The sequence below is a fragment of the Ictalurus furcatus genome, chromosome 7, assembly GCF_023375685.1.
Source record: "Ictalurus furcatus strain D&B chromosome 7, Billie_1.0, whole genome shotgun sequence".
Lineage (NCBI taxonomy): Eukaryota > Metazoa > Chordata > Actinopteri > Siluriformes > Ictaluridae > Ictalurus > Ictalurus furcatus.
The window spans coordinates 33,236,346-33,254,659 of NC_071261.1; the positions used below are offsets into that span (position 1 = coordinate 33,236,346).

General features: G+C 38.0%; 1 protein-coding gene across 3 annotated transcripts; it reads left to right on the top strand.

Moving 5' to 3' along the window:
* The first annotated feature begins 5,653 nt into the window (after positions 1-5,653).
* Positions 5,654-16,896, top strand: LOC128610537 (C-C motif chemokine 4 homolog). 3 transcript variants are annotated; one of them, XR_008386371.1, is made up of 4 exons: positions 5,654-5,743; positions 6,324-6,367; positions 15,709-15,820; positions 16,124-16,896. XR_008386371.1 is itself a non-coding variant. In XM_053629911.1 (3 exons), the coding sequence occupies exons 1-3, from the start codon at positions 15,264-15,266 to the stop codon at positions 16,245-16,247; spliced, it is 306 nt and encodes a 101-aa protein (XP_053485886.1). In that variant the 5' UTR covers positions 15,133-15,263; the 3' UTR covers positions 16,248-16,896. The 3 variants fall into 3 exon arrangements, 1 of the variants encoding a protein (XP_053485886.1); XR_008386372.1 differs by having other exon boundaries at positions 16,159-16,896; XM_053629911.1 differs by lacking the exons at positions 5,654-5,743; positions 6,324-6,367 and adding an exon at positions 15,133-15,333.
* The last annotated feature ends 1,418 nt before the right edge of the window (positions 16,897-18,314 follow it).

Below are 18,314 nucleotides of genomic sequence, written 5' to 3' on the forward strand. Positions count from 1 at the left end.
TGTTTGGTAATTTGGGAACTCTAGAAAATGATTCGTGATTAGCACGTTCGCCTCACACCTCCAGGGTCGGGGGTTCGATTCCCACCATGGCCCTGTGTGTGTGGAGTTTGCATGTTCTCCCCGTGCTGCGGGGTTTCCTCCGGGTACTCCAGTTTCCTCCCCCAGTCCAAAGACATGCATGGTAGGCTGATTGGCGTGTCCAAAGTGTCCATAGTGTGTGAATGGGTGTGTGAGTGTATATGTGAGTATGCCCTGCGATGGACTGGCACCCTGTCCAGGGTGTACCCCGCCTTGTGCCCAATGCTTCCTGGGATTGGCTCCAGGTTCCCCCGCGAAGAAGGAATAAGCGGTTGATGGATGGATGGATGGATAGAAAATGATTCAATTATAAACATATGTACCTGATTTGAAATATCTTCATGGTTAGTTTGTTACAGTTGCACATCGTATGTATATGTATGCATCATAAATAAATTGAATATATTAATCATATAAGCTCGTAAAAAAACAACAAAAAAAACTACCCAAAGCTTGTATAATGAATCATGCAAGGTTTTTTTTTTTTTCCCTAAAGTGAAACAGAACTGTTTGTTTATGCTCCTCTTTCCTGTGTAAATTTGTAAATTCTGGTGTGGTTCATGTAACACTGCCCCCTAGTGGACATACTCATGTAACATGGAAGTATGTAGACTTCCATGTGAGCATCTTCACATGACATCCCGACCTGCTTACAGATACACTCTCACACAAGTATAATCAGTCATTAGTATAACAGTGTTGAATCTATAGTGGTATTTGATTACGCCACACATGCACACGCATTTTTAAACTAAACACAATCAACAAAACTATCAAGCAGAAGAGTGGCAACAGTTTGGGGAAGAACCACATATGGGTGTGATGGTCAGTTACAGTTAGTTAGTTTTTACTCAAAAAACACACCTTGACAATCTAGACTTTAAGTTACAGTTACAGCAACAAATATTCTTATTTTACACTGGCGCCACCTGCTGTCCGTTAGCAGGCCGCATCATCAAACAGAAGAGAGTTTGGTGTTTGGAAAAAGATTTAGCTATATGCATCACTAAAAGATACAGTGGGGTCGCATTTAAAGGCAAAACCAATATAAAGTGTGTTAGTAAGGCTTCAATACTCAGAATGAAGAGTGATAGCTCAGTGGTTAAGATGTTCAGAAGGTTGTGCGTTCAAATCTCAGCACTGACAAGCCCTTCATAAGATAAAGGCAAGGCCCTTAACCCTATCTGCCCCAGGGGTGCCGTATCATGGCTGACCCTCCACTCTGATCCTAGCTTATTAAGAATATATGTGATGAAAAGAATTTCACGGTGCTATACTGTATAAATGACAAATAAAGCTGACAAAATGATACCACATAAAAATAAACCACGTAAACTCACAGAGCCGGATCACCCTGTGCTGAAGCACATAAAAACATCAGCTATACTCTGTTGCATCACTCGCTCAAATTTTTTTTTATTGTGGTTTATAAAGATGTCAGTAAAACAAACGTTTTTTTAGAAAATGTATACGACTCCAAATTTTGGACAGTCGGGCCGAGTTTCTTTATATGTTTCATTCTTATGGAATGGGAACAACATCAATCTGGTCCATTTGGAGCTGTGTGAAAAAAAATTCATCAGTTAATTGTGGCTAAATAAAAAAATTGTAATTGATGGCAAATTTCTGTGGTAAAAAAAAGAATTTAAACACGTGTTATAAAACAATTCAGGGTTTTAACAGGAACTTTTCTGATGATTATGATGATGATGGTGATGATGATGATTGTGATGGTGATGATGATGATGATGGTGATGATGAAGATGGTGATGATGATGAGGATGATTATGATGATGATGATGATGATTGTGATGGTGATGATGATGATGGTAATGATGAAGATGGTGATGATGATGAGGATGATTATGATGATGATGATGATGATTGTGATGGCGATGATGAAGATGATGATGGTGATGATGATGAGGATGATTATGATGATGATGATGATGATTGTGATGGCGATGATGAAGATGATGATGATGATGGTGATGATGATGATGATGATTATGATTGTGATGGTGATGATGAAGATGGTGATGGTGATGATGGTGATTATAATGATGATGGTGATTATAATGATGAAGATGGTGATGATGATTATGATGATGGTGATGATGATTATGAGGATGGTGATGATGATGATTATGATGATGGTGATGATGATGATGATGATTATAATGATGATGATGATGATGATGGTGATGATGGTGATGATGATGATGATGATGGTGATGATGATGATGATAGTGATGATGGTGATGGTGATGATGATGATTATGATGATGATGGTGATGATGGTGATGATGATGGTGATGATGATTATGATGATGGTGATGATGATTATGTTGATGAAGATGGTGGTGATGATGATGGTGATGATGGTGATGATGATGATGATGATGGTGATGATGATGATGATGATGATGATGGTGATGATGATGGTGATGATGATGATTATGATGATGGTGATGATGATTATGTTGATGAAGATGGTGGTGATGATGATGATGGTGATGATGATGGTGATGATGATGATGATGGTGATGATGGTGATGATGATGGTGGTGATGATGGTGATGGTGATGATGATGATGATGATGGTGATGATGATGATGATGATGATGATTATGATGATGGTGATGATGATGATTATAATGATGATGATGATGATGATCATGGTGATGATGATGATTATGATGATGGTGATGATGATGATTATGTTGATGAAGATGGTGGTGATGATGATGATGATGATGATGATGATTATGATGACGATGGTACTGATGATGGTTGTGATGATGATGAAGATGGTGATGATGATGGTGGTGGTGATGATGATGGTGGTGATGATGATGATGGTGGTGGTGATGATGATGATGGTGATGATGATGGTGGTGATGACGAAGATGGTGATGATGATGATGATGGTGGTGATGATGATGGTGGTGATGATGATGGTGATGATGATGATGATGATGATCACGATGTGAACAGGACCGTATTAATGCAGATATCACTTCAGCACTGGTCTTATAAGCTGATAAGAGGCGTGTGAGAGTGTGGTTTGAGAGGGAGTGGCAGTTTGATGGAGATGAAATGCTGGACTTTGATTAAAAGAGATAAAACTCATCCGTTCCACAGAAAACCAAGCTGCGGTTTTCAGCCAAAGATGGAAAGATCTGAGCAGCGTTTACACACTTTCCCAGCCAAACTTACAGTCACGGGAAAGAGAAAGTACACTCTTCTTCAGTTCTTTGTTTTTATTTATCAGGGCCTAAATTACAATTGTGTGGATCTTACCAAATTATATAAACAAACGAGTAACCTCAGATTTCAATATTTAGTCTTTTTCCCCCCAAAACCTAAACCAACACATCACACATTTGAATAAAATAAATATAAATAATTGCAGTTTTATTTGAATGAAACAGCAAATCTGTAGAGTCAATCCTTACTCTTTAAATCTTCTCTCCATTATAAAGCTATTTAGTTTACAAAATGTACCCTTATGTACAGAGAGCCCTCATGCCATGTGTTTGGGGGTGGAGTCATCCTGGAAGTGGCCACACCCATCATAGGATCAACTTTGTACTGATTTGCAGTAAGCTGGAGCTACACCACGTAATCAAAACTAAATTCCTCCCACAGCATTACAGAGTCACTGTTTTTCCTTTTGTCACTCAAAAGAAACCCATTGTACATTTTAGATGGGGTTATAGCTCCATCCAAAACTATTATAGAACCATGTGGTGGGGATGGGTGAGGTGTGATGTACTGTTGGGCTTGTAGGCAAGCTTCATTATTTTTAAATCTGACAGAGGTGCCTTTCACAAGCCAGTGAAGAAATCACAATGTGGAGGGACATGGGTGAAACTAAAATGATGGCATGAAAGGTTTGCAATAACCACAGTTTGTACTACACTCTACTACAGCTGTATTGGTCTACTATCTAATAGCTGGGGTTAGCATTAATATGTGTATGGGAATTCTGTCCCTGTGGTGGTGCACTACGGAATCCCAACCCTGCCAAAGTAATAAATAAATAAATAAATAAATAAATAAATAAATACATCTATAAAGAAAGGTAGAAATAAATAAATACATAAATAAATCTACAAACAAATGTGAAAAAGCAAGTATTTATACTTTAATTTCCTAATTTATGTATTATTATATTTTCTCCACATTTATTTATTTATTTCCACAATTATTTATTTATACATGTATTTATGTTAACATTTATTTATTAATTATAAAACTTGCCTTGAATGTTATCACTGTTTGTATGACTACTAGGCATAAATCAAAATATAAAACTTTTCTAACTAGGCTAGTTTGGTGTTATTAGCCACAGGCAGGCACAACAAGCTATCATTGTATGGGTTTGGCTGCTACAGTGCCAAGCAAAGTACATTAGCTGTCCTTGATCAATCACTGTCCAAGAGCGTCATATTTTAAGCATTTGTTACATCACATGTTGTGCATGCAAAATTTGGAAACGTAACTGTAATTAATATGCTTGTGTAGACTTCAGTGAAATGTACACTTCTGGTTCCTCTCTGTATTCTGAACTGGTGCGCAAGTCTCATCGACAATAAGCTCTATCAGCCACATCCCACACATTTATAGTAAATGTGATTAATACTGGATCCTTTCACATGCACATGCTTCAGTGTATCTTTCAGAAGGAAAGATAATGTAGTTCGCATGGCACTGTAGCAGCTAAACCCATACAGTGATAGTGTAACTGTGCCTCCCCTTGTCTAGCGACACCAAACTAGCCTAGTTAGAAAAGTTTTATATTTGATCCATCTGGTAGTCTTTCAAACAGTAACAACACCTGAGGCAAATCCAACTTTTTCTGATCATGTTATACATTGACAGCTAAGTTACCACAACTTCCATAAAATAAAATTTGAGGATACTAGCTGAGCTGAAAACATGCAAGAAAATATACATGGAAAGTTTTTGATGGAGAAGAATCTGGGCCCCGTATGATTAACAGTCCAGCTAACAGTTCAGATATACCCACCTCTAAAACATTCATTCCCTTTTGACTTGCACTACTCAAAGGCATGTCCACACCCATCTCACTGTGGCCTTGCCCTTCGCCCTTGCCCCTGCCAGCACTCTGCGCTTGATTGTTATGTGTGAAGAAAAACATGCCCCCTCATTACTGCGCATGCTTTACTTCGGGTAAAAACCACATGAGGGCTTCCTGTGAAACCTATTTTTAAATGTTTTATCACTCTTTACCATTTATATACTCAGCAGACCTCCTGCTTTAATTTACTCAGTTATTTTCCACCAGCATCAGCTACAGTATGTTCTCCAGTACTCATTCAATTCTGTTGGTTCTTCTGGTGATCACCTGCTTTCATTCCTACACAGCAGGCAACGGTAAGTTAAACATAAGCCACTAACCTATTTTCATATTAAATCACATAACCTGAATTTATTACCAATTTTCTTCTTTTTTTAATCACAGATGAATTCATGACCCAGTTTTGTTTAAACATGGATACAGCTGAACACATGGATTCCTCAACAGTGCAAGGTAGAAAAAATTCTACACACGTCTCTTATTTAGCTACAAAGAGTCCAGTTCAGCAGGATTGCACAGAAGAACAACTACACACAGTGACATCACATGGAATCGCAGGTATGTTATCTGTAAATATATGAACTACCTAAACCAGCTAACTGCTTTAATATAGACGTTTGTGCAGGGTCACTGGGATTGGATAAGTGCCCTGGGGCACCAGACACTGGAGGCACCAAATGATTAAGATAATGACTAGACCTTTAAAATGTGACTCATACTAATATATTATATATACATATACATACACACACACACAATTTACTGGAAGAGATGTGATTGGATAAAAAATTAACAGTTTACACAATATATAAATAGAGAGAGAAAATAGGAAAAATATACTCCCCAGTTGAGAACACAACGAGGCAGTGCTGCTGGTGCCATTCTATCACATTAGACAAATTCAAAATGGATAGGCATCAGCTATGCGGTTATGCAAAACACAAACTAAAAAAAAAAAAAGATTATGGCAGATAGCCACCATTCACAATGTACATGCCTGTAGACAGGGGGGTTCAGATAGTTCTGACAGGTGAATTTATGATTTGTCAAATAATATACAAGCTTATTTCAGATAATGAAACAGTTGAATGGACGCCACACTACATCACTGACTAATGCCTATACTGTATATTTACAGATGATTCACAACAGCTCAGGAGCCCATATACCCCATCAGGCAAGGTCAGGAGAAGGAGATGTTTCATGATCTAAGATTTTTCATTCAGCCCATGTAGTCAGTTGAAGTAATCTTAGTGTGCGTAAGATGTCTAATGGCCAGAAATACCATTTACTCGTGTGTGTGTGTGTGTGTGTGTGTGTGTGTGTGTGTGTGTGAGAGAGAGAGAGAGAAATATTTTCACTGCATCAAAAGGCGTGCTTGTTACGATAACAACTAGACCTTTAAGATATTACATATACAGACACACACACACACACACACACACACATATATATATATATATATATATATATATATATATATACATATACATATATATATATATATATATATATATATATATATATATATATATATATATATACACACACACACTCACACACACACATATACAGTATCTCACAAAAGTATATTTTATATATATATATATTGATCTGGGCTTTATTTTAAATCGAGTTGTGTTGCACCACTTAATTTTAAACATGGATTAACAAATCGGGGATTAGAACTCTAACCTGCGATTAAAACCTCCATGTACAATTAATTTTCTCCGCCACTGACAACATTGAGGCAGTGTATGCGAGTTTCATAAACATGGAGGAAATATATGAATTCTCCAATGGTAATTCTTTCACTTCCACTTGAGTGACCACAAAGGGCTCGTGAACTTTAAACTTTGAATTAAACAAAAGCAACTGCCATAATTAACCGCTCATTCGCATAACCGATACAGCCTGAGAAAATGCCGCAGCATATTAGAAGCTCAAATTTTACAAGCCATGAAACATTTATTATATCAATTAACGGAGCAATATGGAGCAAAGACAAAAAAACAGATAACATGACAATTAAATAGAAAGGAAGATGTCTGGGTCCAGGTAACCGTTGATTTCAATGCTTCTGTGGGGATTAAAGACAAGTGAGATGTTAATAATGTGAAAGCCTGCTGGAAATACCTCAACTCGAAAGTGAAAAGAGATGCAGCACAGGAAAGAAGGGACACATCTCTCACCGGTGGTGTTGTGAAACAGCTCTCCATTTTCTCCACCTGGGTTTGGAATGGAAATGTGAGTACAGTCAATTGCTCCTCTAACTCCTATAGCTGTACTTTAAAATCCAGCAGATGTTCCTCCTGTTGGGGCAGGAAGGCTGCAACTGCCCCGATACTCTTCCAACAATTCTGCTCACAATTGATTGATGTACTCCAAAGAGGTCCCCATCCACCATTAGGAAACAACCAGTAGTGTAAAAGCGCAAGGCTATTAAAAGCTTGAGCATGGGTGGTGTGGCTGCATTTCGGTCACTACCATGTCTAATTGCAGGTTAAATTTTTTGATTTATTCTAATCACAGTTTCCTTGTTGAATCTGTACCTGTTCAGCACCATCCTAAAACTCGAGAGGGTTGAGACCGTCCCTTATTTTTCTGTAAGGAACTCTTTAATTTTCTCCAATCCACCAAAGAAGTGCTGCCATTTTGACCATTTAAACCTCCTCAATAGTATGGTTAAATTTAATCCCTAACTGAAATTTTAATCTGAGTTTAAAGCAATGGAGCAACAAGATTATAGTTAATGTAGCTTTATTGTGAAATTAAATCCAGGATTAAAATGATGGTTTAAATGTAAGCCTGCTTATTTTTAAACAAGGGTTAAAGTTCAGTGCAACAGAGTTATTAGATCATCCTTGATTTACTATAGATTTAAACTTAATCCTTATTAGTGCAACCCACCCTAACGGCTTCTTCTTCTTCTTCTCCTCCTTGTTTTAATGGCGGTTGGGAAACCAGCTAAAGGTGCATTACCGCCACCTACTGGACTGGAGTGTGGGCAGTAGATTGGAAGAAAACAAAATAAATTGGAATAAATAAATAAATAAATAAAAATAATAAATAATAATAATATTAATAATACCAAAACAATACTATATAAATAAAAGAAAATAAAGAGATAAATACCTATATACTAGATATTCCTACTAGATTACTAAAGTCTCTCACTTATCCCAGTATTTTTTAGATAGTTTATTAGGGGGCGGTGCATTTTCCCAGATGTTTTCCCCAGCAAGTTCTCTAGTGTCATGTTTTGTGTTCCAATCTGCATCTCTAGCTCATTTCTTTCCTCCTCATACCTTTTGCAGTCTAACAGAATGTGTTTCACCGTCTCTTGTGTACTGCAGTGTGTGCAGAGTCCAGTGGGGTGTTTTCATATTCTGTGTAATGTTAGATTTAATCCAGCATGACCTGTTTTAAGATGCATAATTATCATCTCTTCCTTTGGGTTTCTGCCCTGCCTCACACTCATGCCTACTTGTTTTTGTATGGTATATATGTGTCGTCCGGTGTCAGCTGTGTCCCAGTATTCCTGCCGTATTTTATGCGCGTGTCCCTTTATAATGGTTTTGATCTCTGCTCTACTTAATGGCATTGTATATCAACTGTTTCATGTTTTATCGATCTCTTTACCAGTACATCCACAGTTTCATTTCCTTCTACCCCTACATGTGCAGGAACCCAGAAGAAGGAAACATTCAGCCCCTTAGCATGAAGTATGAGAAGCAGATAAAGTATTTGGTAGACAATGTCTTGTCTGCATGATGTTTTCCCAGACTGTATGCTTGATAGTGCTGATAGACTGTCAGAAGCTATAGCGACATCTTGGCTCTGATGAGTTTTTTTTCCAACCACTGCAGTGCCAATAGGAGTCCTAATAATTCTACAGTGTATACTGATAAATGATCGGTCGCCCTTTTAACCCCCCCCCCCCCCCCCAACTGTTTGAACAGTCTCTTATATAGCGTGGAGTGAGCGTGCATGTGTGAGATTGGCAACAGGAGTGTGTGATTAGAATTCTGGAGAAGGTGAACGTGTGTGTTGGAAGTGTAGTCCTCTTTGGCCATGTTTATAGTTGGTGGTGCTTCCTGGGTAATGGAGTTGCTGGTTTGCTGTGATATGACATTCATGGTAATTTAAAGTTGCATTATAATAAATTTTATATATATATATATATATATATATATATATATATATATATATATATATATATATATATATAATACAACTATAAGGTAATGTAAACACAATATAAAATAAAATAAGAGGGTGAAAACTTACACGACTGCAGGTTTTGTGCACTGATGGTGTATTACTTTCTAATGAATCTTACAGGGATTGGATGTGTCTGGTAACCGAAACAGCATTCATTTGTTCCAAGTGCATCTGTGTGAAAACATTTATGTATTTATTCATCAGTCATGGCTTAGCACTCTGATTAAATATTCACAAAGATTTTTTTAAATGAGATGGTTTTTTATCTAGTATATTTGAAATTAATTAATTAATATTATTTTTTCAGAACAGCACCTGTAACAGTAGTGCAGCTGCTATAACGTCATTCAACAACATTACAGATGTTACATAAATACATAATACATAAATGGGTTAAAAGCGAGACGTGTCGTTCGTTAATAAATAAGAAATTGCAGTTGTTGGTGCGTTGCTGTGGTATAAGAATTCCTCTTGGGGATGCACTGTTTTAGGAAAATAATCAACGTTGGGGTTGTAAACAGTAACTCCGCTTCATCACACCACCCCATCAGTCAGTGTTTTACTGTAACAGCACATCACACACTGTGGTTTATTAACGCTGGATATTTTCAACAACCTCATCATCGTTTTTAGGGACTTCAGCGACATTATAAACCAATATAATATTATGTACAGAAAACGATGTAAAAGTGAACGTTATCTTACCCGGGATCGTTGTGATGGACTGAAGGTAGGCGAGAACCGGCAGAACCAGCAGGAGAGAGCGACAGAACATGATGATGCAGATGAATGATGATGATGAGGAGGAGGATGGTGAGGATATGAACACACTCATATAAATGCAGGTATCACCTCAGCGCTCGTCTTATGAGAACAATGATAGAGAGTGGTTTGGGTTGAGGAGCAATGTTTAGACCACAAAACGTTCCGCTTTCAGTAAGGAAGAAAAAAACAGACCTCTTCCACAGGAAATCCAGCTGTGGTTTTCAGTTACACTGAGACAGCTCTGAGCAGCGTTTAACACTTCACAGCCAAACTCTATGATACAATCTAATAAATATAAATAAGTGCAGTTTTATTGGAGTGAAACAGTAAAGAGTCCATCACACCACATCACACAATAGAGAAACAGAGTCTCTCATTTAGAAACACTGATTTATCAGGTGTAAGGGAATTAGCCCGGGGAAGGGCGGAGCACAGACCCACAAGAGACAGGTTTTAGTCAATACGGGGGTTTTATTTGGCTGTGTGGGAGCTGTCTGTAGTGAGGAGGCGAGTGTGTGTGAGTGTGAGGGGTTTTGTGGGGGTGTGGCTGGCGTTGTGACGTTCTCGAGGGCGTGCCGGGGTTCCCAAGAGGTGTGTGTGGGTTTCCCGTGCCGTCATCCACCGTCGAACGCGATCTCGTCCACACTCGAACCTTCGGGGAGAGAAGGCGAGAGAGAAAGAGATTGGCGAGAGGATACCGTCGTGCTAAAGGTTGGAATGCCTCTATGCTGCTGAAGAGCGCGCACGTAGCATGTCTCTAAGCCGTTCTCCTCGCAGGGGAGGAGTGCGCCGTCGCCTGAGTGGTGGAATTTTCCCGACTGATTCCCCAATCGCCGGCCGGTGTAGTGTCGACGGTCCCGCCCCACCGTGACGGTCCTTCCGGCTGATGGTGTGTTTGGCACGAGGCTGTCTGCTGTAATATCGCTAAAAAACTACCATTTAAGTAAAAATTCTAAAGGAATTTAGTTATTAGCACGGCCCGTGCTTCTTTATTCCTCTGAATGTGTTTGTAGTGTGAAGTGCTAAAGAACAATATTCTCTTTTATCTTTAAAAGTAGTTAATTAGTTTCAGTTAAAAGTAGGTTTAATAAAAAAAATAAATGTAATTCAAGTTAGAAAACTGAAAACTATTTTCATGAATAAAACTGAACATGTGAGAGAGAGAGAAAGAGTGCAGGACATTGTGTGAGAAAAAAAGTATAGCAGTACAGAAAGTGCTGTTTGTGGTCAACTGAAACGTATATATGGGGGGGGGGGGGGGGGTGAAGCGGTTATGCAAAGGAGATAGAGATTAGCACGCTATGTAGCACATACACCAAGTGATTGGTCAAGTAATCTCTGCATTGCTCTGAGCTCAGAAGTATTGAGTGGAATGGAAATCATTCATTGTAAAATGATTTATGTCAAACCGTTGTTCTGTTGTCCAGTTGTTAGTTCACACATTTGAATTTTAGATTTCTAGATTTGCACAGAATTGTCACATTTAACTATGAACAAAAACAGAGCAATATACATTCAGTTACTATATATACACAAAGATAATAAATATATACAATATTACAGTAAAAAAATGGTTCATGTACATCCAAATGTGAAGGTTTTCCTACCACGGAAAGCTACATGTACGTGTAAACATCATAGCAGTAGATGTCTAGCTTCTCTTTCATGGATGCTATAAAGATATCATCTCGCCAGATCCTCTGTACAGTAATGTCTGATTTTGTGTCTGTCACAAAGTCAAACCACTGCAGAGCACTCACTGCATGCTGGCCTTGAACCTGTCTATAGTATTTCTTTGTTTATTTGAGTTTATCTTGACCCTTATGGATTTACATTTACATTTATTCATTTAGCAGAAACTTTTATCCAAAGCGACTTACAAATGAGAAAAATACAAGCAAAGTGTTATATCAAGCAGAGAACAATACAAGAAGTGCTACCATACAAGATCCATTGAGTTCCAGAAGAAGCAAATTGAGCAGAGTAGAGGTGTAAGTGCCAGAGTAAGGTTTTTTTAATGGGATTTAAATAAATGAAGCCTGACCTATACGGCCAGCAGAGGTGCTTTTTTACCTCCACCAGCCCGAATAGGAAGATTTCAGGACTGGCTCCCAGATGTGGTGCATCTGGGTGAACAACAAAACCACAAGGTAGAAGACTAACATTGGCTGTTTCAGAATATTTTTTCAAAATATCTGGCTCAAATTCAAGCCCATGTTTAAAAGAACATGTTATTACACCAGGACAGGTTAAACAGGCATTTAACTAGAGAGAAAACTGCAAGCGTAGTTTGTACAGAATTGTAAAAGTGAACTATGGATGCCCGATGGGAGTTGTATACAATTGTAAGAACAAAAACAGAGCAATATACATCCATCCATTTTCTATACTGCTTACTCCTTTTCAGGGTCACGGGGAACCTGCAGCCTATCCCAGGGAGCATGGGGCACAAGGCGAGGTACACCCTGGACAGGGTGCCAATCCATCGCAGGGCACAATCACATACACATTCACACACTACGGACACTTTAGACACGCCAGTCAGTCTACCATGCATGTCTTTGGACTGGGGGAGGAAACCGGAGTACCCGGAGGAAACCCCCGCAGCACGGGGAGAACATGCAAACTCCGCACACACAGGGCCACGGCGGGAATCGAACCCCCGACCCTGGAGATGTGAGGCAAACGTGCTAACCGCTAAGCCTCCGTGTGCCCAAGATAATAAATATATACAATAATACATTTTTTGAAAATTGTTCATGTACATACAAAAGTTTGTGTTTGTGTTAAACATCACAGTAACATAATGCTAATCATGTAACAAAGTAACGTAATGCTAATGCCGCTCTTCCTCTCTCATCTCCAGCATCTTCTCTTTTTCTTTTTCCCTCAGTCTCATCCTGTCCCTGTTGCTTCCCTTCCCAAAGCTGAGCTTTAATTGATGCAGTCTTTTAATCTTCATCTGTGTCAGTAAAGAAAGTAATCATGGGGTAAACTGATATTTATTTGTAAATTTTACCGGCCTCTGCTAGGATAATCTTTCAATGACAATAAAAAGATATAGCAGTACATCATCATTTTAACATGCATTTCAACCCTACACAAACTGATATGAAAGAAAAGCATATCATTATCAGTCCGTCACTGGATGGATGGAATTAATCCATGCATATCAAACTGATAGTGTTTGGACTGATCCGTGGTCAGGGCTCGCCTCAGGATGCCTTATTAAACATCAATTAATGAACCAGTTTAATGTAATTCAGTAAAATAAAAGGTGAGGACAGATCATCAGCGTAATTGCCGAGACAGAAGTAATAAACAAATAATTAGAATAAATTAATTCTATAAAAAAAATAATGTATATGATAAAATGATAAAAAAGAAAAAAATAATGTCAGCATTACAGAAGTATAGCTGAGTTTATTGGTCATATTAGCAGATAAACAACTTAGGCTCTAGCATTTAAAAAATAAAAATAAATAAAAAATGTGTATTGTGCTTGTTACAGACAAGTCATAAAACGCTTCACAGGGGAGATAAATACTTAAAATGGAACCTATGATAGGACAGATACCAGTAAAAACAATTGATCAAACAACAAATACGTAATACGCGCTATATACAATAAAGGCAAGATTCATGTGGACTAATACAGGTAAATAAACGTATTCTTGGCTACTTACCAATATCGGTCATCCACGACTGCCTGAAGCACGTATGAGGTCCATCCTTTACGATTAACAAAGTCCCTATATCCATCTTTTGGCGGAAGTATGGGAATGGGCATCCCGTCAACGCATCCGATTATCTGTGGTATGTGATGTTCCTTTTCGAATCGGTGGGCAATTGCAATTGCCTCCTCCAGACTAGGAACCTGGATTAGATTTTTTGCATAGGATACCATTCCTTTGCAAAACATGTACACAAACTTTTTGACCGTGCATTTGTGCACGCCAAATTGATTAGCTATTACTCGGTATTCCCCGCAGCTACCGAGTCGGTACAGGACCTCTGCCACCCGCATCTCCAAGGTCACAGGTGCACGTACAGTGACTTCCTGGGGACTCATGACTCCCTCCATCACGGAACATAATTTTACAAATGATCTCCGGGACATGCGAAAATTTTCTTTCCATTCAGCGTCATCAAATTCCATTAAAACAACTCTCTCCCACCAGTCCTTACTTCGTACTCTCATCCAGTACCTCAGAGTTTGTCGCGGTGGCATTAATGAAATGTTGCCGAATGAAAGTACAGAGGAGGCCTGTTGCTGGAGAATTTGTAATCGCAGTCATCTATTTGTACGTTTAGCATGACAAATGATTAACTGCTCTTGAAGCTTTCGTAAAATTAAAAATGAAACACCCAAAACTGTATACGGTACCATAACGAAGAGGAGCTGTATGTTAATATGTAACATTCTGGAGGGACGTCGGACGGCGTGGCGCGGTGACGTAATGACGCGGGCTCTTAATCTAATTATGATCTATAACGTGTAAAACGGGAACATGACAGGAGTATTCTAAAAGCGACTCATGTAAACACCTTAATCACATTATTATCTTACTCAGAGTAAGGTCAATAATTAGATTACTGCTGTCCATGTAAACGTAGTCATTGTCAAGGTTGTTTCAGATCAAAACCTGAAAGTGACCACTAGGTGTCACTGTTTCGAAGCCTCGACACAATACGGCACATTTTCTTCAGCTGTTTCAGTGCTCCACGAAGCCTCAGTCTAACCACCACTAGTTAAATAGCATTTACAGGAGTTTTTTTTTTTTTTTTTAATGAAAAAATAGTTACCGATATGACTGTTTTATCCTGGAAATGCCCACGCAAAAAAAAAAAAAAAAAAAAAACGAATTCTGTGCCAGTTCAGTGATCTTTAATTGTTTTGTAAGGGGGCGTATTCGCCATGCCCCAAGAAATGCCCATTTTACTTCGCAGTACTGAAACCCCTGGACTTCCGTAAACACCAGCGTGGAAAGGCTGCTCAGATCTTTCCTCTTATCAGTTTATAATATCTCACTGAAGTGATATCTGCATTAATACGGTTCTGTTCACATCATCATCACCATCAGCGGTCATGTCCTCCGGTTCTCTCCTGCTGGTTCTGCTGGTTCTGGGCTGCCTTCAGTCCTTCACAGCGGCCCAGCGTAAGATAAAGTTCATCTTTTCAACTTTATAACATGTCGCTTTGTACATATTATTATCTGTACTTGTGATCACTGATTTAAATCAGTTCACATGCATTCACTGAAGCACTGAGTAGACACTAGTAAGATAGTAAGATGACTTGTAGCAGAAAGTTAAAACATCTGGACTGGTGCCATTACACATGTGTTTGTCGTGCTGTTACAGTAAAATACTGACTGACAACCATGAAGATGATTGTTTTCCTTTCATTTATGAAAGAACATCAGCACCATGGTTTCATTTAAATATACACCAGGCAGCATCTCTTACCAGATATAAAATCACCTCATGTTTACAAAGCCATGACTGATTCAGTAATGATTTTCCCCCTACAGGTGCAAACCCACCAGAATCATGCTGTTTCAACTTCCAGAGGAATATAATCCCTTTACGAATGATTAAAGGGTATAAAGAAACTCGGCTTGACTGTACAAAAGCTGGAATCATGTAAGTTTTCAACCCCTTGTTTCATTTTAATAAATAATAAGAATATGTTTCCACATATCAATCATTATTGTATGATTATACATATTATATAAATTTATAGAATATAATTTTAAATCTTGATAGTATTAAAAATGTATTATAATAAAAGTTTAAATAATGTTAGAGGTTTGGGACGTGTGAGTGTGTTAGATTTTCTGTTTGGATTATAGTTTTACACTGACACACACACACACACACACACACACACATATATATATATATATATATATATATATATATATATATATCTCCTCTCCTCTACAGGTTTATCCTAAACAATGGTATTCGTGTGTGTACAGACCCTGGAGATCTGTGGGTGAAGAATCACATGAAGAAAATTGACCTGCGCTTTTTTGCAGACCCGATCCAACATCAAAAGAAATGTTAAATCCTCTCTCTGTTAATAACAAGTTAATTTTTTTTTAACAAAATGTACTTTTTTACATTTCATTTGCTGTATTTGGACAGGAGGAATAAATCTTTTTAAAATAATTATTATGAATCATATTTAATCATAAACTCTTGACTGAAGCAGTCTAGCATTATTTATCTCTGTTAATCTATGGCTTGTGGTCATGAAGTCGTTTTATCTTATATACATTAAAGGACTTTTAAGTACACAGTATTGCTTTGTTTTTGTTTTTTAAAGGAAATTGGTTATGTTAAAACTCATTGAAATGTCACATTTTTGACAGCAACAATTAGAAAAGTTCCCAATAATTATATAAATGAAATAAGTAAAATATTATGTTCACTGGTTTGTAACATGACTGGTGAGGGGGGTACAATGGCTTAGCGATTAGGGTTGGGGGTTCGAATCCCACCTCTACCCTCTAGATAATTTTCTATAACAGCAGCTCTGACAGTAGTGCAGCTGCAAATCACAGCTGTATATTAATGCCTTTATTGAAATATGTTATCATTTCTATAGTAACAGCTCATTCACAGAGACTCGTACAGTGTTTCTATAGCATCTGTTTATAGCTGCTATAGCATGAGAACAGGAATGAAGTTCCATCCATCCATCCATCCATCCATCTTCTATACCGCTTTATCCTTTTCAGGGTCACGGGGAAACCTGGAGCCTATCCCAGGGAGCATCGATCACGAGGCGGGGTACACCCTGGACAGGGTGCCAATCCGGAATGAAGTTGTACATTATAAAAAGTATGACATCATTCTTTAATGAATGAAAAATTGTCATTTGTGAATTGCTGTGATATACAGTGTTGTGTCATCCTGATTTCTTCCGTTGTTGTGTATATCTCATACCAAATAGCTTTAGATCTGAAAATCGAAATACAACATAAAACAAAGGCACCCTGAATAAACACACAATACAGTTTACATTTTTAAATGTTTTTTATTCAAGCAAAAAAAATTGTCCAACACCTATCACCCATGTGAAAAACTAATGCTTTATATATATATATATATATATATATATATATATATATATATATTTATATATATATATATATATATATATATATATATATATATATATATATATATATATAATTTTTTTACAGTATTTATGCATTTTTTTTATGGATGCATAAAAAGCGCCCGATTAAACTACAGTCCTACAGTAATAAGAAAAATTCTCTTGTGTGTGTGTGTGTGTGTGTGTGTGTGTGTGTATTGGGTTATTTTCTGTTTTGGACAAACAGTTGTGTAAAGTTTTAGACTGGAGTTTATATTTGTAACACTCACTTTGTGGATTTTATTTTAAATAAACAAAAAATGGTGCTGAAAGTTCACCCCGCCCCCATCCGATTAATCGAAAAAATAATCGACCAATTAATCGATTATGAAAATAATCGTTAGTTGCAGCCCTACATAACGCACAGGTGCATGAGACTCACAGGTCACGAATCATACACGAAGAAGAAGTCTCCTTTTCTCAATGACCTGCTTTCATAAATAATTTACATTAATACGACCCCTGAACTGTGATTTTCTAATTCCACAAATTTCAGCTAATGCCCAGGTTAATACTTAGGTTAAAAAAAACATTTTGTTTCAACATTCTTCAATCTGAGAATGTTTTTACATAATATTAGCATTAACTACACCATCAGCCATAACATTAAAAGCACTGACAGGTGATGTGAATAACACTCAAGGACCTGAGCGACTTTGACAAGGGCTAGATGCTAGAGCTTCTCCAAAACGGCAGGTCTTGTGGGGTGTTCCTGGGATGCAGGGGTTAGTACCTACCAACATGGTCCAAGGAAGGACAAACGGTGAACCGGCAACAGGGTCATGGGCGCCCAAGGGTCACTGATACGCGTGGGGAGTGACGGCTATCCCGTCTGGTCCGATCCCACAGAAGATCTACTGCAGCACAAACTACTGAAAAAGTTCATGCTGGATCTGATAGAAAGGAGTCAGAACACACAGAGCATCACAGCTTATTGCGTATGGAGCTGCGTAGCTGCAGAGCGGTCAG